General features: G+C 49.5%; 1 protein-coding gene across 1 annotated transcript; it reads left to right on the top strand.

Annotated features, from left to right (window-relative positions):
- Positions 1 to 538: 538 nt before the first annotated feature.
- CYP27C1 (cytochrome P450 family 27 subfamily C member 1) lies at positions 539 to 25,746 on the top strand. The gene is made up of 9 exons (XM_069473835.1): positions 539 to 796; positions 7,454 to 7,644; positions 9,193 to 9,392; positions 11,816 to 12,025; positions 13,002 to 13,165; positions 15,821 to 15,987; positions 17,189 to 17,267; positions 17,734 to 17,937; positions 25,055 to 25,746. Exons 1-9 carry the CDS (start codon positions 539 to 541, stop codon positions 25,169 to 25,171), a joined length of 1,590 nt encoding a protein of 529 aa, XP_069329936.1. The 3' UTR covers positions 25,172 to 25,746.

Raw genomic sequence — 25,746 nt, 5'->3', positions numbered from 1 at the left:
TTGCGGCAAAATAATAATGTGGCCATATTACAATATTGTGAATCACATGCAGAGGCATCTTACATTTTTGTTCTCCTTTTTGAATGCTGAATTACAATAGTATAACTTGAAGTTATAAAGAACTGTTTCTAAAATACAGAAAAGACCAGTAAGATTTCTTCAGCATACCTTCAGTAGTAATTTTCCTTCAGTAAGGAAGGAAATCATTTTTAAAATGCCAGTAGACTTTCCCCTTTTTTTGGCCATGGTTGGAGGTGGGGTTGACCTTAAAACTGTGGTTTCAAAGAACGCATAAATGATGAATTAATGTGATGTGAAGAAAAAATAGTAATAGCCTCATTCTCCCGCAGGGTAATCACAGACTTTTTCCCAGCCCTTGGGGGAGGGAACCTTTAATAATGGCCTGTGTGAACCGACGCCCAGGCGGCGCGAGTTCCAAGCGCAGCTCGAACGAGTTAACCCGGAGGGGAGAGCGACCCCGGAGGGCAGCCCCTGAAACAAACATTGCTTCAGCAAACAAACCAATCCGGAGGCCCCGATGGCTCTGCTGGCGCGGGTCCTGCAAGCCCGTCTGTGGCCGGGGCCCACGCGGGGCGGGCTTCTGGGCGGCGGGGCCCCGCGGCGGCCCCAGCCCGAGGGCGCGCGGCTCCCGGCGGGGGCGCGGGCCGGGGACAAAGGGGCCGGGCACCGCGCGGAGGGGCCCCGCAGCCTCGCCGCCATGCCCGGGCCGCGCACCCTGGCCAACCTGGTGGAGTTCTTCTGCAGGGACGGCTTCAGCCGCATCCACGAGATCCAGGTAGCCGCGCGCGCCGGGCCGGGAGGGCGAGCCCGCCGGGGGCTGCTGCTCGGGGACGGCGGCTTGGGCGGGAGGGCGCCGGGGAGGGGTCCCGGGGCAGGGGAGCCCGGGGAGGGCTTTCCAGGGAGGGCTTCCCGGGAAGGAGACCACGGGGAGGCGACCCGGATAGTGACGTCCAGTGAGGGGAGTCGGAGTGGGGTCTCCGGGAAAGGGGAGCTGGGGAGAGGACGCCAGGATGGGGACCCAGGAAGGAGGAGGCGGGAAAGGAGCGCTGGGAAGGGGTTGTTGGGGAGGGGTCTCTGGAAGGGACCCCCGAGAGGGGGCGGCGGGGAGAGAGATGTGGGGAGGGGGTCCAGGGATGGGACTCAAAGGAGGGGCGGCGGGCAGGGGGCGTTGAGCAGGGGGGCCCAGGAAAGGGACCCCGGGGAAGAGGCTCCAGGAATGGGTGTCCGGGGAGGTGTCGTCGGGGAGGGATCCCCAGGGAAGGGCAGACGGGGAGGCATCCTGCGGAGGGAAACTAGGGACCGCACTTTGGGGAGGAGGAGCCGGGGAGAGGCGGCGGGCGGGGGCCCCCAGGGAGTGGGCCTTGGAGAGGAGTCTCCAGGGAGAGGGCGACAGGGAAGGAACCCAGGCAGGGATTGCCCGGTGAGGGGGCGCCACGGAGGGAGGCCAGGGATGGGACGCTGGGGAGGGGACCTGGGCAGAGGTTGCCGGGGAGGAGATTTCCCGCGCATTGCGGGCGCTGCCGGGCCTGGGGGGTGGGGAGAGTGGCGGCGCGGGCGGCACCTGCGGAGCTGGGGCCAGAGCACCAGGCGCAGAGCACCAGCGTGTGTCCTTCTGTGGCCGTGATCGTGTTGCACTCGTTTCTAGTCCTTTTTGTTTGTATTTTTAATTGGAAAAACGGTGGTTCGGAGGCTCGGGGTTTCGTAACCTCGAAGCCGTGGGGTGGACGCAGGAAGGTTCCGAGCCGGGACCGGAGGCAGGGACTCAGCGAGAGCCCAGTCGTTCCATCAGCCTTGTTGGGGGGTCGGGGGGGGGTGTTGGGACCGGCTAATTCTGCACGTCTCTCTCGACCCCGAGTCGTGCCGTTCCCAGGCCCACCTGGAGCTCTGTCCTCCGCGGCGGTGGCCGCCCACCTGCAGGGTCAGCGCGGCGCCCCTCGGCTGCGGGCCTCGCTCGCCGGGGCTCCGGCCCGCACAGTCACTTCTGGGACGCGGCCTTGTGGCCTGTTCCGAGAACACCCTCCTCTCGCGCCCACCGCGTCCTTCTGTCCGGAGTTTACCAGTCCTTCGGGACACGCCTCGGCCGCGTCCTGTTCCGGCCCCCACCCGGTTTCAGCCATCCACCCGTGCGGTCACCCCTGCAGTCGACACGACGGCGCCAGGGCCTCAGCGACCCTCTCCGAGCGGCAGCGGCGCGAGCGGCGCTAATGGAAAAGCACAACGGGGCACGAGGGACGATTTTACTCCTCTGAAATCCCCGCCGGCCCCCCTTCCTCCCTCACGTCAACCCTGCACAGCTTTTCCTCAGACAAGTTTTTAGGGGTCAAACATGATTTTCTCTCTTTTCTACGTAGAGTCTGAACGTAAGGTGTCAGGATGATAATTTTCAAATATAGTAGAAAATATTTTGTTAATTGCTTGTTGATGAGTTCAATACAGCCCGATTTCTAAAATATCATTTAATTTTTCTTTTATCCACCTCTACTTCCATCTGCTTTCACCCTCACACTGCAAGCCCGGAGCACAGCTCCGTGGGGACAGGTTCTTTGAGAGGCTGGCCCCTGTTAGCCTGCGTCGGATCCGGACACGTCTCAGTTCAGACTGGCATTTCCCATCATGGGCCCTGCCTCCAGCAACCGAGGGCCCAGCCTCTCCTGCCCGGGCTTGGGCTGCTTTGTCCTCCACGCCCATGGCCTGGGGGCGGCCAGACCAGAGCACAGTCAGGCAGTGACTCACTCCCCTCCGTGCCTTCTCACAGCACCCAGACCCAGCATTCCCAGCTTTGTCCTCTCTCTGGGTTGGCTGGTTCCTCTGCTCTCCAGATGGCACTACCCCAACCCTCACACGGCACTTGCGGGAGCTCTCATCTTCCTGCAGCCCCTCTGAGGACACTTAGAGGGTACTTGGTGGTCTTGAGGTTACCTGCGCTTGCCAGACTTCAGGTGTGCTCTGGTGCCCTGGACCGGGTGTGGCCCAGCAACACCCTCCCCTTGCTGCGTGTGCCTCTGCTGTGAGGCTGGCTGCAGGGAAGAACACTGTGGCCCCACCCATCACCTCAGTTCCCTTGCTCATCTGGTAGTCACCCAGGCTAGCTCAGCCAGGGTCTTGGTCTTTCACCTAGAAGTCTGTGCAGGTCTGTCCGCAAAGCATCCAGCCATTGTCAATATCACGAGCACTGTTTGCACGACATCTGTGTAACCTGGCAGCCAAGGAGAGCGGACTGGGATGCGCATGCATGAACCAGTCAGCGGGGCGCTAGACACCATGGGTGAGCCTGTGTACTGTGTGGCTGTCACAGTCAGCATGACTGAGCGACCAGAGTAACCAATCTGCAAGAAATGTTGCGTTAAGCTTGAACATTCCTCTGCAGAAATGATTTGGATGATTCCGAAGGCTTTGGGGGATGATGTAACGAGTGCAGTGCAAATAAAAGTGTGGCACAAACGCTTCGAAGATGGTCAAGAATCTGTTGAAAGTGACCCACGTTCTGGAAGGCCTGCAACAAGCAGAACACCTGAGAATGCTGAATGTGTACGGGTTCAGTTAAGAGATGCTGGGAGGGCCGGGCGCGGTGGCTCACACCTGTAATCCTAGCACTCTGGGAGGCCAAGGCGGGTGGATTGTTTGAGCTCAGAAGTTTGAGACCAGCCTGAGCAAGAGCGAGACCCCATCTCTACTAAAAATAGGAAGAAATTATATGGACAGCTAAAAATATATATAGAAAAACTAGCCAGGCATGATGGTGCATGCCTGTAGTCCCAGCTACTCGGGAGGCTGAGACAGGAGGACTGCTTGAGCCCAGGAGTTTGAGGTTGCTGTGAGCTAGGCTGACGCCACGGCACTCTAGCCCGGGCAACAGAGTGAGACTCTGTCTCAATTTAAAAAAAAAAATAAAAAAATAAAAAATAAGAGATGCTGGGAGAACTGTGTGAGGTCCCTTCTTACTTTGAAGGGGACTGAGATGTCATTGTCTTATGTACAGTGTTTCTTGTATCTTGTGTTTTCTTCAGTAAATGTCTCTATTTTTGATACTACATGACTGGGTACTTTCTGGACAGATCTCGTTCACAGATCACTGCTCATTTTTCGGACAGAAAAGGCTCAGCGTGTTAGCTAAGTGACTTGCCCAAGGTCATGCAGCTAGTTAGACATCATAATGGGGGCTGCCAGCCGCAGAGCAGCGGGGTGCCAGGGGTCCTGGCCGCCTGTGCTAGCCCTCTGTGGCCACCTGTGGAGCCTTGGGCTAGTCAGTTATTCTCTCTAGACCTCAGCTTCCTCGTCTATTGAAGGAGACTAGCAATCCCCACCCATTTCACGGGTCATTGTGAGGCCAAATGAGGTTAGGGTTATGAAACGTAATAATTAAATAAGAACAGTGAACATTTCTAGAACTCGTTTCATATGCCAGGCATAGTTCCAAGTCCTGCGTGTGAGGCAAGTCCTGTTATTTCTCATTTTGCAGGTGAGGAAACTGAGACGCAGAGGGACCAGACTTCCCAAGGTCATCCAGCTAGTAAACCGCGCGCCAAGGTTCAGACTCTCGATGTCCCCGCAGCTCTCAGTGCTGTGACTGTGTTGCCCCGCGGCCCACCACCAGGAAGTGCTGCCAACTGTCTGTATCATTTCTGCCGCCAGCGCCCTTGTGCTGGTCACACCCATCGGTCCCTGGGTTTGTCTGAGGAGTGGCCCATTTCCCCATAGTTCCTGACTCTTGGGGCCACTTATTTGTTAGGCAGAAGTGACCCCTTGGAGACTGACTCACTCCGGTTGAGTCTGAGGTGTCTTCACCTCAGGGCAGGTGGACCTCACCCAGGTCTCCAGAAGGAGTGAGCAGTTTCCACCTGAGGGCAGAAGAGGAGAGAGACCATCGTCCGTCTGGCCTACTGCTTCTCAGGTTGACAGTTGGGGTGATTAGAAAGGTGGGCAGATGCCAAAGAGAGCCTTAGAAAATTTGCCCGGCCCAGCCCTGGCTATGTCATGCTGAGCTGTGTTGGAGGCCCGCTTTTTTGTGTTTTAACTGAACAGTTTAGTCCATTGACATTTATTGTGATCCCTCCCTCCCTCCCTCCCTTTCTTCCTTCCTTCTAACAGCTGTATTGAGATATAATTCACACACCGTACAATTCACCCATTTGAAGTATACAACCATCACCACAATCTATTTAGAACATTTTCATGACCGCAGAAAGAAACCTGTATCCTTTAGCTATCACCCTCAGCTCTTCTATTTCCCCAGCCTTAGGCAACAGCTGAGCTACTTTCTGTCTCTGTAGAATGGCTTATTCTGGACATGTCGTATAAATGTAATATGTGGTCTTTTGTGACTGGTTTCTTTAACTTGGCATAATGTTGTCAAGGTTCACCCATGTTGTAGCATGTGTCAGTGCCTCATTCCTTGTTAGGGGTAAAACATATTCCAGTGTATGGATGTACCACATTTTGCTTATCCATTCATCAGTTGATAGACATTTGGATTGTTTCCACCTTTTGCCTATTATGAATAATGCTGCTATGAACATTTGTGTGTAAGTTTTTGTGCAGACATGTATTTTCATTTCTCCTGGTTACATATCTAGGAGTGGAACTGCTAGATCAAATAGTAACTCTATATTTAACCTTTTGAGAAACTGCCAGACTGTTTTCCAGAGTGTTTGCACCATTTTACATTCCCACCAGCAGTGTAAAAGAGTTCCAATTTTCTACATCCTTGTCAACACTTGTTATTACCTGTCCTTTTGATTATGGCCATCCTAGTGGGTGTGAATTGCTATCTCATGTGTTTGATTTGCATTTCCCTGATGACTAATGATGTTGAGTGTCATTTCATATGCTTATTAGCTATTTGTATATCTTCTTTGGAGAAATGTCTATTCAAATCCTGTGCCCAGTTTTTAACTGGGTTATTTGTTTTTTTACTATTGAGTTTTAAGAGCTTTTTATGTATTCCAATATTCCAGATACATGTCACTTATTAGATATGTGCCTTGAAAATATTTTTTCCATTCTAGGGGCTGTCTGCACTTTCTTCTTAGTGTCCTTTGAAGCACAAAAGTTTTAAATTTTGAAGTCCAATTGTTTATTTTTCCTTTTGTTACCTGTGCTTTTGGTGTTGTATCTTAAGACATTGTGCCAAACCCCAGGGCATGATGATTTACCGCTATGTTTTCTTCTGAGAGTTTTATAGTTTTGGCTTGTATTTGATATATTTTGAGATAATTTTTGTATAGGGTGTGAGAAAAAGGTACAGATTCACTCGTTGCTGTGGCTATCCAGTTGTTCCAGCACCATTTGTTTAAGAGACTGTTCTTTCCCCATCAAATGGCCTTGGCACTCTTGCTGAAAATCAATTGACCACACATGTTTGGATTTACTTGTGGACTCCCAATTCTATTCCAGTGATTATGCCAGTAATGCCCTGTCTTGATTACTATAGCTTGGTAGTAAGTTTTGGAATAGGAAAATGTGAGTCCTCCAACTTTCTTCTTTTTCAAGATTGTTTAGGGTATTCTGGGTCCTTTCATATGAATTTTAGGATCATATTACTGATTTCTACAAAGAAGCCAGCTGGAATTCTGACAGGGATTGTGCTGAATCTATAGATCGATTTGGGGAGTATTTCTATCTCAACAATATTAAGTCTTCCAATCCATGAATATGGTATGTCTTGCCATTTATTTAGGACTTCTTAACTTTCAAGGATGTTTTATAGTTTTTAGAGTATAAGTTTTGCTCTTCTTTTGTTAAATTTATTCCTAAGCATTTTATTATTTTTGATGTTATTGTAAATGGAATTATTTTCTTACTTTCATTTTGGATTATTCATTGTTAGTGTGTAGAAATACAACTAATTTTTGCAATTGATTTTGTACTTGCTAGCTTGCTGAACTTGTTTATTAATTATAATAGTTTTTTAGTGGATTCTTTGGGATTTTCTATAGGTAAGATCCTGTCATCTGCGAATGAAGAAAGTTTAATTTCTCCCTTTCCAATCCGGATGCCTTTTCCTTCATTGTCTTGCAGGGAACCATTTTTACAGGCTCATTACATATTGCCCACAGAGGGCTCTCTGCAGAGCAGGCTGGGTACTACTTAGGTAGAGCCGCTGGGGCTGTGGGAAAGGGGCTGGCAGATGGGGGCCTGGTTGTCTCTGGGCTCATCTCTATCCATAATGACATGTCTCTCTTATTGCTCCACACAGCTAAGGTAGTTGTAAAAACATATCGCTAAAGAATAAGAAGACGTCTGTGAATATGTTTATGTGGAAGTCTGTTTATCTCAGGAATATGTAAAGTTACTGCTCTGATTGAGTTCTGTGTAATATAGAGCTTCCCTCCACCCCAATTTTCTGTTCCTCTAACACACAAGAATGTTTATGTTAGAGGTATATCATATCTGTGTATTTTTCCCTTTTTTTGGTTCCTCCATGGCATTGCAGCAGAAGCATGCACGGGAATATGGAAAAATCTTCAAGTCCCACTTTGGTCCTCAGTTTGTAGTGTCTATCGCAGACCGAGACATGGTGGCTCAGGTGCTCCGGGCGGAGGGGGCTGCGCCCCAGAGAGCCAACATGGAGTCCTGGCAGGAGTACCGAGACTTACGGGGGAGAGCCACCGGGCTCATCTCTGCGTGAGTATGTGGGGCCAGGCCAAGCCACAGGCTGGAGGGGGTGCTCAGGGAGGCCCCCCCAAGTGCATTCCTAAAAACAAGCTTTTAAAAATGCACTGAAACCCCAGTGGAATGGTGTCAAATGGCTCTTTGTGTGATCTCCACACACAGGGCCGCAAGGCCTGCTGGGGCTCTCTCCCTCCTCCTCTGTGACAAGGTGTGCCAGCAGGAGGTGGGGGTCACACTGGCCCAAGGACGGGCAGGAGCACTTTCAGGCTATGCTGTGTGGCTTCAGGTGTCCATTCAGTGACAGCCGAAGAAGCTGAAGCTCACAGAGCCCTTGTCCGTGGATGGGAGAAGGAAGGGTCAGCTGTCTCAGGAGACCCGAAGGAAAATCCCCTTGAAAAGGGCCCGAGAATCTCCATCACGCGGTGATTTTCCTGTCTCACAGCAGACTGTGATCACTAATTTTGGACAAAGTTCACTGACACCTCTGTGCCATCCAAGTGATCATCAGCACAGTGCCAGGCAGGGAGGGGACCCTGGAGTGTCTGCAGTCTCCTGGTCCAAATCCCTGCGGGTTAGAGGTTCTATCTGTGGCTCTTTTGATATATATGTCCTTATATTAATACATGAACTGGGCAGAAATGCAATCACCATCTTCCCCAATAAGGTAAATAAGAGTTGTGATCGGAAGTCACCAGGGTCCCTCAATTTCTGTCCCGAGGGAGGTGATTAAACAGCTCCTCCTGGATGCCCTGGTCTAGAGGGCGGTGGCTGAGGCTAAGGCACAAACTGTTACCTGCTCTGGCAGCCTCGGGCTGGGGAGCCTGTGCTGGTGGCTGGCACCCTCTTCAGCTGAGACATGGTGGGGCAGTGCCGGTGACCGCAGCACAGGGGGCGTAAAGGGAAAGGGAGTGCCCGGGCCCAGGGGACTGGCTGGCTTAGCACGGCCCCCCAGAGCAGATACGGAGGCGAAGGAAGCAATCCAGGGTAAGTGGGTGAGTGGCTGCGGCTCTTACGGGCCACTGAGGCTCCGAGCACCCTCAGACCTGCCCCAGGGACTCAGGCGGCATCCTGCCTTCACCGGGAGGGTCGCTCCAGGCCTGGTAACTGGGGTGTCCTCAAGGTGTAGCCAGGAGCCCCAAGGCCCCAACACACTACCAACAAGCTGCAGTCACTTTTTCTTTTTTAATATCAACACTGAATTCATTTATGTATGTGTGTGCACATATATATAAACCGTTTTCTCTTCTGCTAGTCAGCAGTCTCATAGCTTTACTGTACTATTATTTCAGGGTTTTCACAGGAAATCATATTGCTTGACTAAAGATGACTCCCAGCGGTGGTTTTTCCCTTAAGGCTTGTCTGGAGGGCAGCAGCAGAAGCTCCGCCAGGCCCGGGCTGCGGCTGCCATTCCTCTCCCCCCGCAGAGTCTTTCCTGCCTTCATTCCATTTTGATTGACAGATCTTGCTGATTCTTCATAAAATTTTCTCAGAGGATCCTTGAATTCTTCCCCAGAACGTCAGTGTTAGTAAGATTATCTGAAATTCACTTTATTCCCCTAGGGAGGGTGAACGGTGGCTCAAGATGAGAAGTGTACTGAGGCGGAGAATTCTGAAGCCACAAGATGTGGCCATTTTTTCTGGAGAAGTCAACCAAGTTATTGCTGATTTAATTGAAAGAATCTACATCCTCAGGAGCCAGGCAGAAGATGGAGAAACTGTGACCAATGTCAATGACCTTTTCTTCAAATATTCAATGGAAGGTGGGTGGAGCCAGCAGAAGGGAGAGATGGAAGAATGGACACTTGTCGGGACCCAGCAGTTGTCGTTGAGCAGTTTCCTGGGACTTGGCGTGCGTGCCCTGTGGTGCTCGTGGGCCAGGCCTGCCACCACTGCCTTCCCAGTGGGTACCTGGGACTTAAAAAAGAGCTTGCCCAAGGCTCCACCCCCACCCTGTTTTAGAGGCAGAAAGTTAGTTTCAAATCTAGGTCTTTTTAACTCAAGCATCCATGTTCCCAATTACTACATATTTTGTTTTAGCATAATCTTCTTTTGCTGTTGGTGAGACAGTCTAGGACTGTCACCCAGGCTGGAGTGCAGTGGCGTCATTGTAGCTCACTGCAACCTTGAACTCCTGGGCCCAAGCAATCCTCCTGCCTGAGCCTTCTGAGTAGCTGGGACTACAGGCGTGCACTACCACACCCAGCTAATTTTTCTATTTTTTTGTAGAGATGGGGTCTTGCTCTTGCTCAGGTTGGTTTCGAACTCCTGGCGTCAAGCAATCCTCCCGTCTCAGCCTCCCAGAGCGCTAGGATTACAGGAGTGAGCCACCGCGCCTGTCCTAGCATAATTTTTAAAGAGGAACAAAGGTTAGAGGGCATCTACTACAAAGTTGTCCTAGTTTTTAAATTCATGTTGGGTGGGCAGTACATTCTCATGGTTCAAATATCGAAACCCAAAGGTATTCAGTGAAAATTCTCCCTCTTTCCTGAATGCGGCTAAGGTCACCAGTTTCTCACGTATCTGTTAAGAGATATTTTATGTATGTGCAAGGAAATATGCACATGAATATTCTTTTTACTTTCACAAAATAGACAGCAGCACACCGAACATATTGTCCTGTACCTTGCTTTTTTCTTTTCTTAAAAATACATCTTGGAGGACCCTCTAACAGCTTTCTCATCTTTTTTTAAAAATGACTTTACTTTCAAATTTAGATCAGGCGAACAATTCAGAGTTCTAATATTAACGTCCTCTGAACCTAGTCCCAGACGGCCAGAGGCGGGCGGTAAGCACAGCGGCCTCCGCGGATTCGCTGCCGCGGCTCCTTGGCCTGGCACCTCTGGGCCTGGGCTCCCTGGGTTTGGCCGGGAGGAGCCACATTTCAGTTGCCCAAGGTTGGCCAGTGGCTGAAAGGTGATCCCCGGTGGCCAGGGCAGGAAGGGGCCCGTTGGGGCTTTGCTTCTGGCTTCCTGAGAGGGGGGTGTGGGGGCAGAGCAGCGGCAGGCCCAATCTCGCCTTCCCTGGAGGCTCCTGTCTCAGACCTGATTTCAGTCCTGTCCCGGCTGCACAGCCTTAGCCAGCCACATAAACTCCCGGGATCTTCTTATCTCGTACTGAGAGTGGGTCCTTTCTTTCTTTCTTTTTTTTTTTTTTTTGAGAAGCAGTCTCACTCTGTTGCCTACGCTGGAGTGCAGTGGTGTGATCACAAACCCCTGGTCTCAAGCGATCCTCCTGCCTCAGCCTGCAGATGTCCTGAGTAACTAGGACTATAGGTTGGCACCACCATGCCCAGCTCGTTTTTTGGAGAGACAGGGTCTCGCTGTTGCCCAGGCTGGTCTCAAACTCCTGGGCTCAAATAATCCTCCTGCCTTGGCCTCCCAAAATGCTGGGATTGCAGGTGTCAGCACCATGCCTGGCCAAGCGTGGGTTTCCTTATGTATGTCTCACAGGGCTGTGGAGCTACTTTGATGAAGCAGTGAATGTTAACCTGCCCGCACAGTGCACGTCACCCAGCACCGGTCAGGTCTTGTCACCCAGCGACCCCCAGTGCCCGGCTCCCTGTAGCTCAGGACACAGAGGAATCCTCAAAGTGGTGATGCCTCACTCGCAAAGGGCACCTAGACTTCTTCTTCTTTTTTTTTTTTTTTAAGACAGTGGCTGGCTCTGTTGCCCTGGCTAGAGTGCCATGGCGTCAGCCTAGCTCACTGCAAGCTCAAACTCCTGGGCTCAAGCGATCCTCCTGCCTCAGCCTCCCAAGTAGCTGGGACTACAGGCATGCGCCACCACACCCAGCTAATTTTTCTATTTTTAGTAGAGACAGGGTCTCACTCTTGTTCAAGCTGGTCTCGAACTCCTGAGCTTCAGGCGATCCTCCTGCCTCAGCCTTCCAGAGTGCTAGGATTACAGGAGTGAGCCACTGTGCCCGGCCTGGACTGCTTTTGAAAGTTACTTTTAGCTGGGTGCAGTGGCACGTGCCTGTAGTCCCAGCTACTTGGGAGGCTGAGGCAGGAGGATCGCTTCAGCCCAGGAGTTCGAGTCCAACCTGAGCAACATAATGAGACCCTATCTCAATTAAAAAATAACAATAATAATAAAAGAAAGTTACGTTTATGGCCAGATAGTGCATGTTGATATGGTAAATAATCTAGAAGAAGAGGGTTTTTAAATTCTCTTTCCCACCCAGGAGTGGCCACAATCCTTTACGAGCGTCGTTTGGGCTGCCTGGAGAACAGCATCCCCCAGCCCACCGTGGAGTACATTGAGGCCCTGGAGCTCATGTTCAGCATGTTCAAGACCTCCATGTATGCAGGCGCCATTCCCAGGTGGCTTCGCCCCTTCATCCCAAAACCCTGGCGAGAGTTCTGCATGTCCTGGGATGGACTCTTCAAATTCAGTAAGAGAAGAATTTAGGGGCACCTTCTGTGTAAGAGGTTGACCTAACTTCCTGTGTGTCATGTGTCTTATTCCTCCAGACTGTGGCAAAGGATGCCCAGACGTCGTTACAGGTTGTTATTTGGACTCAGGACTTTTAGATGTGTTTTTCAAAGAAGCAAAAGGCATGTGGGTTGTGTCTACAAGTAATGTGATCTATTTTTCATTTTTAAATTTTTTATTTTAACAGATATGCTAGCTGTGACACACACAAGTGAATGTCCATGGGTGACGATGCTATTAGTACAATGAATCTGTCAGTGCTTAAGATGTAGATAGAATTTCAGGCCCAAGCACATTCATTTGGACCCTATAATTCTTTCAAACCCAAGATGAGACTACAAAGTAAGAAGATTAGTTTTCTTATGTGACTAAAAATTTTATTGTACTATGAAAGCATTTCCAAAAAGGGAAAAAAAATGATTTCCAAAATACTTATAACAATCTTCTAGAACAATGCTAACCTTGAAAGAAGTGTCTTTTCAAGGTCAACATTCACTTGAATAGCACGTGCTGATTATGTAATGTGCTTGTGTCTGTTTGTGGTAACATCTCAGATAACGCATGGCCTTTTCTCCTCCATTCATTTTCTCTTCTGGGAGAATAGTGGAAAAAAATAAAGGGATCTGCATTCTTGTCACTTCACATTATATAATAACTCCTTTGGCCATTGGAGTAGTAAAGCAGACATTTGCAAATATCTTATAGATTATTTTTAAAAAGGAAGAAATGCTTAGCTTGTCTTTTAACTTCTCATTCGTTTACACAAGCAGCTATATGAAGTTAGTTCCAAGGTTGACAACAGATAACTCTGGGTTCCCTTAGCCCCTGCCACCTGCCACTGGCTTAGTTAAGTTACTGGGAGGACAAAGGGGATCGAGACTGAAAACATCTTCCCAGCCCCAAGTTTTTTCAAGAGAAATACTGTTTTCAAACAGGCCAAATTCATGTTGACAACAAGTTGAGGGACATACAGTACCAAACGGACCGCGGCCAGAGGGTGAGAGGGGGACTTCTCACATACCTCTTCCTTAGCCAGGCGCTGACCCTCGAGGAGATCTACGCCAACGTGACTGAGATGCTGCTGGCTGGCGTCGACACGGTGAGCCTGTGGGGACCGTGTTTCGCAACAAACAAGCCTCATAATCTGATGGAGGGTGTCTCCTTTTAAGGCAGATACTTTAAGCAGCCCGCACACGTTAGTACTCGGCTTGCTTCACTGCCGAAGGTCTCCAGGAGAAAACTACATACACGGTCACCTGTCACTTAAAGATGGGGATATGTTCTGAGAAAGGCGTCCTTGAGCGATCTGAGTGCACTTACGCAAACCTAGATGGCGCAGCCCGCGGCACACCTAGGCGACACGGTGTGGCCGCTTGCTCCTGTACACGCCAGTACAGCATGTGACTGCTGCGTGCTGTGGGCAGTTGTAACACAGTAGTGTTTGTGTATCTAAACATATCTAAACACAGGATAGGCACAGTAAAAATACGGTTTCTAATCTCGTTGGACCACTGTTGTATATGCAGTCCATCATTGATAGAAACATTGGTAAGCAGCGCATGACTGTATGTGAAATGTATAATGAAGGTGCACAATGATTTCTGTGAAAAATAGAACCACAATTCCATTATTCCACAATTCCCCAAGTAGCTGGGATTACAGGTGCATGCTACTGTGCCTGGTTTAAGTTTTGAAGTTCAAAAATCATTCCTGACTTGCAAACATTTTGTCCATTGTTTCTTAATGTCGGGTATGATCAGGGCATAGACATTAAAGACTTTATTGTTTATCATTTAAAATATTCTAGAATTCATTTGATAAAGGCAGCAATTCATTTAATTCTTCCTCAGTTCGTTTTATATAGTCAGCATAGCTGCGGAGGGCCTGGGTGGGAGGTAGCTCCAGGCCTGCGTGTGCTCACTGTCCACACGCACCCAGCCCGTCCCAGCCCCTTCCGAGGCGGCTCATTGCCTCCGTTCAAAGGCGGGGAAACCAAACCAGCCTCCTCACCTGGAAGCTCTTCCTCTACACCAGCGCTTCCTGACCTTAGATAAGGCACAGGCCTCCATTTTAAACAGACAAAACCCCCCAGTGTTGACATACTATTTTTATTACAATGTCACTTAAACATGTAAAGGCAAAAAAAAGTATAAACTCTTTATTCTCATGGATCTTCTAAAACAATAAAACAAAATATATATAAATTAACTATAAACCGAGTGATACAATCCAGGGAAATTCTAATTCACTGTGTAAATGTGATGGATGGTGTGGATTTGTTCAAATTAAGTCACCATCCTAATGGAGGAGCCTTGTGCCCCTGTGGCGTGGCTGATTTGGACACACTTGAACCTGCTGCCCCCTGGTGGTAACTGGGAGCATCACAGCGAGGTGGAGTTCAGAAGGGCTCTGTTTTCTTTCAGCATCCTAGGATGGAAGGCAGGAGACAAATTTTAACGACTTCATACTGACTTTTAAAAACATCAGTTTTATTGCAGTATAATTTATGCACAATCAGATGCATCCATTTAAACTGTACAATTCGATACAGACTGTTGACAGATGCAACCATTTATGAAACTACCACCAGGTTTTTCTAACTACTTATGTAAATGGAATTATACAGTATGTATTCTTCTGCATCTAGCTTCCTGCACTCAGCAGAATGACTGAGAGTCTTCCACGTGGTAGCATATAACAGTAATTGATTATTTTTTTAGTTACTGAATAGTATTCCATTGTGTGGATATACCACATTTTGTTTTTTCCACAAAAATGTAATTTTAACATAAATTTTTCTGTTTTCCTAGTAGAAAGCATCTAAATGACCTCCTTATCATTTATAAGTAAGAGCTTGCATGTTATGTTGTATATTATATATTACAGGAGAGCCTGCCCTCTATAAACATGTACCATCTATTCTAAGGAAATGCTATCCATATGGCCTACTTAAGTTAGGTGTTTGTTTGTTTTTTTTTTCGATGAAAGAAAGGGGGCATTTATACTATGGAATTTCCTTGTTTACAACGGAGTGAAATATAGTCCCACAAATGATAGCATGGATTTTAGTGAAAATCTTGGGACCTAGGAAAATAAAATAGAATTATTCTCAGTAACTGGAAATGCGATTCTTCAGTCTAAGTGGTATTTGAAAAATGACACTGCTTTGCACAAATGGGCTATTTGATCACTCTGTGTTCACTTTACTTAACAAATGCACGGGCACGATGGCTAGCTAACTAATGGTCTTCTGCACGTGCCGGATCTCTAGATCAGGGAAGCTGGAGTGGGTGAGCCAGCCGTCTGGGGCCTGTGGGATGCCAGTGGGCAGCCCGAGACCCTTTCTAGCAAAAAATGGGCGACCCTTGCAAAGAGGTCGCATGAAGTTCCACCAGAACTTCCAGGATCGGCCAGCATCTCCCCTGCATCCCTCAGGCTCCACTGAAGAGGAAGCATATTGCTCCTAAGTGATTAAAAGAAGTTCCACGATAACTTTGCTGTGGCTATTCATTACAAGAGCACGTGAATCATAGAGTTGCTATTACTTCCCCAAAATAGTGGTTTGGTTTTCCTGGCACGAATTAAGAAAACGAGTCTTCGGTTTTGGTTAGACATTGAGCGCTGCAACAGCAGTGTGTGAGTATGATTTTGCCCCTGCACGTATTCCCGGGGGACTTCGTATGGACGTCACTTGCTGTTTAACTCCCCGGTGTGACTCACCAGTGTGCCTGTGTCTGCCGCTTTCTCTCACTAGACGTCGTCCACGTTGTGCTGGGCAGTGTACCTCCTGGCAAGGCACCCCGAAGTGCAGCAGATGGTGCACCAGGAGATAGCCAAGAACCTGGGGGAAAGGCATGTTCCAACAGCAGCAGACGTCCCCAGAGTCCCCCTAGTCCGAGCTCTCCTTAAGGAAACCCTGAGGTAAAAGGCTCACCCAAATCTGTGTCAACAAAATGTGTCCTCGAAGTCCCTGATTCTTTATCATAACAGATCCTCCAAGTGCCCTTGGTGCTGCACTGTTTAGGAAGAGGATATTCATGGCTATTCTCACTTCCTCTCTGCTTTTGCCATTGCCAGTGGCCTTTCTGCTGTTGAAGTATTCGTTGTTCTTCATAAAGATCTTCGGAGCAGTCGTTTAACATTGTCCCTGCTTTAGCCAAGTGGTTCATCCCGCGTTTCCCAATATGTTCCTGGGTCAGTGCCCTTTGACCTTGTTTCTCTGAAGATAACACGGAACAAGAGCGATTTGTCAGGAAAATACTCTGGGCTGTTTGGCCAATTTCCAGACCTGTTGACAAAACCCGGTGGTTCTGTGTGAATGCCTTAGTCAGGGTTGGGGACGCCACAGGGTGAGGCTTGTTGACTCCTGGACAGGGCTTTAGTGGCAGTGAGAAGAGCTGGAGGGATATGGGCTGTCCTGGGTGGGGGAATGATTTGAGTGGGAGGAGGGATTAGGGGGCCAGTGAAATTTCTTCCCCTTCGCAGTTCAGGGACCCTAAACGCAGCATTCGTCCACGAGGAAATGCCTGTCAAAGCAAAGGTTATTTTCCGTGGTATATACTGAAGGAATGCTGTCAGACCTGATTTGATAATTATGGTTCAATTTGTATTGCATCTTCAATCTACAGCATGCTGCCTGCTCTCAAAGTAAGAAAGAAATGAAGCTGGCTGCGTGGTTTATTGGTATTTGTCATTTAAAGTCTTAGTCTTCTTGGAGTCAGCTCTCTGAGACAATCTCATAGCTGAAGTATTGTTCCTCCAAACGTATTTCATGGGACCCTAAGTCCTATGAACTAAGCTTTGATAAAGTGGTTCCATAGTCACATAAAATGTCAGAAACAGAATTTTCCTCCTTGGGAATACAAATGGCGTGTTAAAGATTTTCTTTTATGTTTTGCAAACTTTTTTGACTTTGGTGCCTTTTTTGCACACCTAGGAATACCGGCTGGCATAACTGTCTAAGGGACCACAGAGGGCCTTGCAAAATTGTTTAGTTGAAACTGTACCATGTGTTATTTTTTAAGAATTTTTAGTGCAAACGGCAATATATTCAGATTTCTAAATGTTTAACAAACTATTCTTGACGTCACTACTGCATTCCTGTTCCCGTCGCTCTTTGCAGGCTGTTTCCAGTGCTCCCCGGGAATGGCCGAGTCACCCAGGAAGACCTGGTTATTGGCGGGTATCTGATCCCCAAAGGCGTGAGTTCGGGGGCCGTGGGGTGGGCCTGGCTGCAGCGGTGGGAGTGGAAGGAAACCTGCTTGCGCGTTCAGGAAGTCTTTGTCCCTAAGCAAAGATGGGCAGGGCTCCTTTTCCTCCGTGTGCGTTCTGTGTGAAGGACGGTGGGTTTAGGAGAAGGGAGGCGTGGTGTGATCGCACCGCTGCGAGACAGAGCAGATACTCTAGCCCGTGGGCCAGGCCCTGTGGCGGCAGCAGGGCCCCTTCCGGAGAGGCTCTGAGGGCTTGACTGGCCTTGCCGGCTGCACTGCCGTGGGGGGCTGTGAAGTGTGAAGGGCGGGAGGGGCTGCTGTCCGGGGTGTCTGCACCTTGAGCGGCTTCCCCAGCCGGGCGCGTCTCAGAGGGACTGTCCAGCCAGGGCGCTGGCCGCTGCTCTGCCTCACGCCACCCCATTCTCCATTCCTTTTCCGTTGCGCATGGTCTCCTCAGACCCAGCTGGCCCTCTGCCACTACGCCACGTCCTACGAGGACGAGCACTTTCCTCGGGCCAAGGAGTTCCGGCCAGAGCGCTGGCTGCGGAAAGGAAACCCGGGCAGAGTTGACAGCTTTGGGTCCATCCCCTTCGGTTACGGGGTTCGCAGCTGCATCGGGCGGAGAATCGCAGAGCTGGAGATTCACCTGGTCGTGATCCAGGTAGGGTGTGGAGGTCAAATGCTGGCTGTGGGCTCGGCCTCTTTTACCGGGCTCAACGCGATCAAGACATTCAGGTTAAGAAAGAAAGCTTGGTTTTGAAAACTTAAAAGCAAGAGCTCTGCATTGAATCCGTTCGTGTTTGAGACCACTACCCAGCGGTAGGCACCTTCCCCCGCGGCCCCACCTTCCTTCTGTCCTCCCTGGGGTCCTGTGGGCGGAGGTGCAGATGAGGGGCCTGAAGGTCGGGAAGTGTGTGTGTCATGCAGGTCCCCAGGGCCTGGAGCCCAGCGCTCCTGCCGTCACGTGGGGAGTGTGGAGAGAGGGGCCCGGGAGGGCGTCAGGTGAGGGTCCTTAAACACTAGGGAGCATGGCATGAGGGACATCAGGGACCAAGGAAGGCTGGCCCGCTGAGAGGAGGGGGAGAGGGATTCCAGGTGGCCAGGCCTGGGGTGGGCTCCAGAGCTGGAGAAGGTGGGGGCTGCTGCCCGGATGGAGGCACAGAAGGAAGCGCGGGGAGAGCGGCCCACTGGCCCAGGGCCGGCTCTGGTCGGGGAGCACAGGTGGCCCACGGAGGCTCTGCCAGGACCGGCTGGTGGGATCAAGCAGCTACCCCACCTACATGGCCATGTGGCCCTGGGTCCACGTGAGGGGCAGCTTGCTGTGGCACGGAAGGAGCTCAGGGCAAACCAGCTCTGAGCCCAGCTCTGCTGTTCACTGGCTCCAGCACCTTGGGCGGGTTTCTCAGTCACCCTGAGCCTGTCACTCACAAAAGGGGCGAAATCCCTGCCTCACAGGTGTGTGAGGAATAAAAACAGTTGATGTGCAGAGTCTGTGCCGAAGAAGTAGAAGCTGCTCTTGTCCTCCGGGCATCTGCACTCAGCCCTGCCGCGGGGAGTGTGATCAGGAAGGTCTCAGCTCCCCAAGTGGCTGCTGGATCTTGGCAGCCACCTCAAGGACAGGCGAGGCAGTCCCCCGAGAGAGGCAGGCCTCTGCAGTGAGCCAGGCTCTGCCCGCCGGAAGCACCAGGGACACACCTGAGAGCCAAGGCCCGGCCTGTGCTCCTGCAGAGGACAGAGTTGGAGGAGGTTAGAAATGGGGCGTGTGGAGCTGGTGATGGGGTTTTGTTGGCTGCTATTAATGTACAGCTATGTCCACTGAAGTTTTTCTTAAGGAGTCCTCATTTCTACCTGTGCAAGTAGAGAAAGGGAGCAAAGTCATTTTTAATTGCCAAGAAAAAAGAGAGAAAACACAAATAGTACTGGGAGTACTATTTGAACAAGGAGACACAGCTACAAATGCAGTAGGTGATTTTTTTTTAAATCAAGAAAATGCCTCTGGCCAGGCATGGTGGCTCACGCCTGTAATCCTAGCACTCTGGGAGGCCGAGGGGGGTGGATCGGTTGAACTCAGGAGTTCGAGACCAGCCTGAGCAAGAGCGAGACTCTGTCTCTACTAAAAATAGAGAAGAATTATATGGACAACTAAAAATATATATAGGAAAAATTAGCCGGGCATGGTGGCGCATGCCTGTAGTCCCAGCTACTCAGGAGGCTGAGGCAGGAGGATCGCTTAAGCCCAGGAGTTTGAAGTTGCTGTGAGCTAGGCAGACGCCACAGCACTCTAGCCTGGGCAACAGAGCGAGACTCTGTCTCAAAAATAAATAAATAAATAAATAAAATACCTCAAAGAGTTTTTTGCCAATAAATTTCAAGACTTAGATAAAACATACAATTTATTAGAAAAAATATAAATTACCCAGATTGACTCAAAGGAAAGAGAACAGACCTAACATAGGTGTCAGTGGTAAAAAGATCTACTCCTGCAATGTTCCAGACCTACACAGTTTTATCGGCAGGTTTTGTCAACCGTCGATGAATGAGTAGTCATCATCCTACACAGAGGAGAGGAAGTCTCATTCTAGGAGTTTTGCATCACCCCGATATTCAAACCTGGACAGGGTAACACGAAGAAGGAAGCCACGGGCCAATGTGATTTATTAACGAAGAAGAAAAATAACCTAAATGAAAGATTGGCAAGCTGAATGCAGGCCTGCATCCAGCCGGAGGGCCTCACCCGGTCAGGCGCACTCAGGAATACCAGGGCAGGCTGCCGTTAGGGTGGGGCGCACGAGCACATGGTGTGGGATGGAGAAAGGATTCTCACACCAGCAGTAGAATAGTTTTAGGAAAGAAAGTTTATTTTACTTCCCAAAGGTGGGAAGGGCACGGCGCAGAAGAAGGAAATGAAAGTGTCAGCGCAGAGGATAGGAGGTTTGGGGTCTTTATTTAGGAGCAAAGAGAAAGAAAAAAGTGGTTGCAGCCAATTGATAGCAAAAACTGCTATGAATGCTGTGTGTGCTTTAAAATTTTTTTTTCTTTTCTCTGTGAGGCCGGCTTGTCAAAAGTTCTTGGAATCTGGTGCTGACCAGAGCTGGGGGGTGGTGGGGGGCTTTTGCTCCCCTGCTGTCTGCTTAGGGCGCTTCAAGCCTGTGAAAAACAAACTCTTAGAGATAACAAGTTCAAGTTCGGCTTCAAGATGAGTTAAGCTCCAAGTGTTTAATCAAACAAAACAAAGGGCAGTTGTGTTGTCAGTTTTCTCTTCAAAGGGGCAATTATGTGCTGTGAGTTTATTTCTCTTACTTTCTGCTAGTCTGTTTTCCTCTGTTAGCTAGTTAATTAACAAGGCCACCTTTTATTCCCCCTTTCTCTTTAGTGAAAATTAAAATTTCTATTTAATGCACTCAGAAACTGGGGAATTTGGAGGAAGATCTCATTTTCTGAAGCTACGTCCTGCTGGCCTGGGACAAAGTGCAGTCCCTGCCTGTGAGAGCGAGCTCATGTGCGTCATTAAGGGGGAGGGGCTGAAACGGACGGACTGTAAAAGTTAGAGGAGAGGTGGGATAGGAGAGGGAACCGCAAGGCCTCTTTTACCTTTTTCTTCAATTTCCAATGAGTTTTTAGTGCTCACACTGCTGCCAGAACTGGCTGCTTCAAGGAACCTTGAGTTAGTGATAACAGAGACACTGTGAGTTTTATCTCAACACCAGTAACTTAGCAGTTTCGAGCAGGCAGACCAGAAAACAGGGACAGAGAGTTTAATAAACTTTTTATTTTAACCCTATAGTGTGGCAGATTGACCCTTTGAGTTCTGAATATTTTTGATGTACTTTACCCATCAGTTTAAACATGTGCACAAGAACAGAAATTTAAGAGGTTTCAAACACAAGTCTGGGAACACTACATCAGAGTTTTTAAGACTCTTATCTCAGACCAACCAATATTGCAAATGGCCCGTCCTAGGTCCAAATAGCATAAAAGCCCAAACAGCAGAGTCGGAAGATTCCCAGTGTGTACACGTGACGTGCACCAAATGGACTGTAGCTTGACAGATAAGCCAGGGAGTGCCAAACGCAAACAGTCCACCTCTCCCAGATGGTTGAGGCTTTCAACCCAAACAGGAATTCTGGAAACTCCCCAAATGGGGAGAGGGGCTGCCTGCCTGAGTTGTATGATAAGGTTAGCATGTTTGACAGAAGTACCTTGAGCAGGGAGAAGTCCCTGTTTTTCTGAACAGCTGTGTAAGGGTGTAGGACGCGACGGGTATATTTAGAGTCAGTGAGAACGCTAAGTCTTTTCCAAGAGCCTGAGAAAGGAAGCTTGTGGTGTTAAAGGAGTTAGGTGTCTAACTTAACTGTAAGATCATTTCCCAGTCGGGTGATTGGGAAGCACTCAAAGGAGTGAGCAAAGTGAGCAGAGGAGCTGTGGAGTACACAGGGGGGCGTATTTTACTTTTCACTCTGACGATGGAAATAGGAGAGGGAAATAGAGGTCCTGAAAATTTAGGGAGAGTAGAGTAAGTGGCTCTGGTTTTATTGAAATCAATTTGCTACTGTGATGCAGAGAGAGAGTTACCTGAGGCTCGGCCATCCTGGTGTGACGACGTTGAGCTTGCTCTAGAGCCGGGGTCTGTCCATCAGACTGAAGCAGTTCCCGCAGGTCCGTGGGTATGGGGGGTGCCAGCTCTGCAGGGCTCACTGGTTCCGGAAGGCCAGTGCAGTCCCCTGCTTTAGGGAGAGTGCACTCCCGTCTCCAGTGCCCCTGTCTTTTGCAGAGAGGGCATGGTCCCTGCAGAGGCCACTTCCTGGGGCATTTCTTACTTCAGGGACCCAGAGTAATAGTGCAGGCAGGGCTCAGTTCCTAAAGGAGGGCGTGGTCCTGGTGTCTTCTTCTCTGAGCCCCTAGGGTATCTGTGCCTCTGAAAAACTTCTCTCATTGCGGTAGCCACGGTTTGAGAAGCTTCCTTCTGCTGTAGGATCATAGAGGACTTTGGACTGCTTGACGAGCCAGTGGCGGTGGAAGGTCGAGTAGCAGAATGGCACTATGATTAAGAGATCCATTCTCAGGCCACATTTTCTGGTCATTTAACATAATGTTGCCCATGACGGCAACTAGGAGACAGAAAAGGACCTTTTAGGGATGGTCTTATGTTAAAAATAGAAGTCTGAGGGAGTGTCCCCAACTCAGATGACCTTTGGAATTCTGATCAGACATCAGTCATCCCCCAAATCTGAGTCACACCGAGGTCTAGAGATCTGGCCAGAAAATGGTATCCCTGCGTTCCGACTCAGACCAAGACCTAGAGATCTCCCCCAAAGCCAGGTGTCCCTGACTCTGAGTGAAGACTGATGGGGGGCAGGAGGCATAAGGCCCTCCAAGGCACATTCCCTGGCACCCTCCTGAGTGGTAGACCCAGCGCCAGGTTTCCCATCCCAGACAAAACCAGAAAGCTACCACTCTCAACCTTGAGCATTTGACCACTTCCAGAGCCCAAGACTCACGGAATTCCGAACGATACTGAAGGCACTGAGAAGAGTGTCTGGGACTTGCACTGCAGGGGACGAAGCAGTTTAGAGACAGAGGCAGAAGAGTGGGCTTCTTGTGCAGAGGTAGAGAAGTGACTCAGTTTCCCCATATGGGCCACGAGAATGTTAGGGATAGGACTCACGAAGAAGAGCTCACAGCAAGGGTTGGAGAAAGAATTCTCACACTGGTAGAATAGTTTTCAGGAAATAAAGTTTATTTTACTTCCCAAAGGTGGGAAGGGCACAACAGAGAAGGAAATGAAAGTGTCAGTGCAGAGGATAGGAGGTTTGGGGATTTTATTTGGGGACAAAGAGAAAGACAAAAGTGACTTCAGCCAACTGATAGTGAAAACAGCTGTGAAAATGCTGCATGTGCTTTATAATTTTTTTTCTTTTCTCTGTGAGGCCGGCTTGTCAGTGGTCCTTGGAATCTGGTGCTGAACAGAGGTGGGGGTGGTGGGGGGGCGTTCGCTCCCCTGCTGTCTGCTTAGGGCACTTCAAGACTGTGAAAACCAAACTCAGTGATAACAAGTTCAAGTTTGGCTTAAAGAGGAGTTGAGCTCCAGGTGTTTAATCAAACAAAACAAAGGGCAGTTGTGTTGTCAGTTTTCTCTTCAAAGGGGCAATTATGTGCTGTGAGTTTATTTCTCTTACTCTGTTAGATAGTTTCCTTTCCTCTGTTAGCTAGTTAATTAACAAGGCCACCTTTGATCTACCACAGGAAAACCTGTCAGTGTGATTTACCACAATCACAAATGAAAGGAGAAAAATGATAGGACCCTCCCAAAAGATCAGGGATAAAATTCAATCCCCCGTCATGAAGAAATTCTCTTAGCACACCCGCAACAGAGTGTTATTTCTTAACCAAATAAATGGCGTCTGCCCAACAGTGCAGAATGCCCCTGTGGGCTTTGGGAAGGGCAGGGACAGCCTTACAACCAGGAATGTGACATCTGCTGCCCAGGAGAGTGTCTGGAGGATTCGCCCAGCTCCCCGGGAGTCAGGGACTTGAGGTGGGCTGTGTTTTTTGTTTCTGTCTCCTTTGTAGCTCTAGGTTTTTTTCAACAAGCAAACCACTCAGGCAGGAAAAGAGGCCGAGTGCACGATGGCCTCAAAGTTAGGAGACCCACGTGCAAGTTCTCCTGCCACGTGGGAACGAGCAGCCCGTTCTGTGAGGTCAGCAGAGGGGTCAGAGGTTAGATGTTTAGACAGAGCCACCTGGATGCAGGCACTCATGGGGCCACCTACAGACGACGCCTTTCAGCTCGGTTCTTTCACAGCGACAAAGGACGTGTTCAGCACACATCCCGTTGCGGCCCTAACCCTGACTCCTGCCTGACTCCATCCTGGAGCCCCAGCCCCTCTCGGGTTCCGCTGCTTCACCTGGGAGATGAGGCTGGAGAGAGAGGCAGGACAGGGCCGGGCAGGGACCCTGGGTCCCAGGTAGAAGCCCACGGCTCATCTGCCCCCTGCACTGTCCGAATGGGCTGAAAGCAAGGCCCTCCCTCGCCTTGGAGTCTGTGTGTTGGCAGAAATCTGTAGAGCAGGTTGGCTTTGTTCCCTGGGCGGACTGAACATCCGGCCCTGGCCAGCGGGGCAGGGGTGGGGGAGGTGGGGGTGGGTTATGGCTTTAGGGTGATGGACACCTCGGTATTCTTCCAGACTCAGTGTTTAGGTACTTTCCGGTTTTACTCTGGGACCCAGGGGTGGTTCTGCTTTTGAACTGTAGAAATGAGAAATGGAATCAAAGGTACAAATCAGGAATATTTAAATAAAGGATATTAGTGTGATGATATCTGTTCCGTGACTCAGCTCTCCCTGCTGCTGTGTCTGTTCCACATCTGAAGTGGCCGCAGACTCTGAACCTGCAGGAAACCTGGAGTTTCACTTTGTTCCTGTCTCTCCTTGCTCCTTTGATACCGTCTTTATCTAGACCTAACATGGAAGCAGCAGAGTTAGAATTCTGAAACGGCTAGTGAAACCTAACCCATTTGGGCACGCTGCCTGCCTCGGTCACACCGGCTTCGCAGTGGCTCAGTGGACATGCCAGGTTCTTTACAGGATTTAAAGTTCTGCTTGCAAATGGTGGGCATCCACTGGCCGAGCAGTTCAGTGGCCTCCAAACTGCACGTGGGTGCTCATTGCCAGGGCTCCCTGCCGCCTGGGGCCACCGTAGGAGGAGTAAACACATTCAGGGAGCACCGTGAATTTTCTGCTGTTCCTAATCTGAATCCTTCTCTCTATTTCTCTTCTTAGCTGCTTCAACATTTTGAGATCAAAACATCTTCTCAAACGAAAGCTGTTCATGCAAAAACCCACGGGCTCCTGATGCCGGGGGCGCCCATCCACGTGCGTTTTGTTAACAGAAAGTAAGCGTGGGTCTGAAACCCGGGCTGGTGATGCAACACGCACCGGGTGCTTGTGTGCGGTTGGTCACTGCAGAGGAGGAAAGCGCTTGCAGTAGAGGCTGTCTTGTTACGGACTGGCCTCCCAGCTTCTGGGACACTCGCACATTCTTATGCACAGAAACGTAAAAAGATAGCTATTTCACTTCTGCACACCAGAAGTTGCCTTTAATTGGGCAAACAGCTGTTTAAAAACCAGTGGCACTAAATTCTTGTGCCTCACACACTGTGCTAGGCTCAATATTTTGTGACCAGTAGTATCTATGCATTGCACAGGGAAATGGTGGTTTACTTACAAATTCAGTTCTTGAATATATGTTCTGAAATGCTGGCATCAGGGCTCTATGTTAGGAGACAATTTCAATGTATTGTTTCTAATTTGAAGAGGGAACATTAAAGAGTCTCTGTAATGCTGTAATTATGGGAAGAAAACTCCAGAGACAACATTTTAGCCGAGCACCAAATTTAGGTCCCATAGCAGGGCTCAAAATTAAAAGGGCCATATTCTTATTTTTCTCTCCACAACTAATGCTTGTTTTTCTA

Source organism: Eulemur rufifrons, chromosome 1 (genome assembly GCF_041146395.1).
Source record: "Eulemur rufifrons isolate Redbay chromosome 1, OSU_ERuf_1, whole genome shotgun sequence".
Classification (NCBI taxonomy): Eukaryota; Metazoa; Chordata; class Mammalia; order Primates; family Lemuridae; genus Eulemur; species Eulemur rufifrons.
The sequence above is the reverse complement of the archived record's forward strand: the minus strand, read 5'-3'. Positions and strand labels throughout refer to the sequence as shown.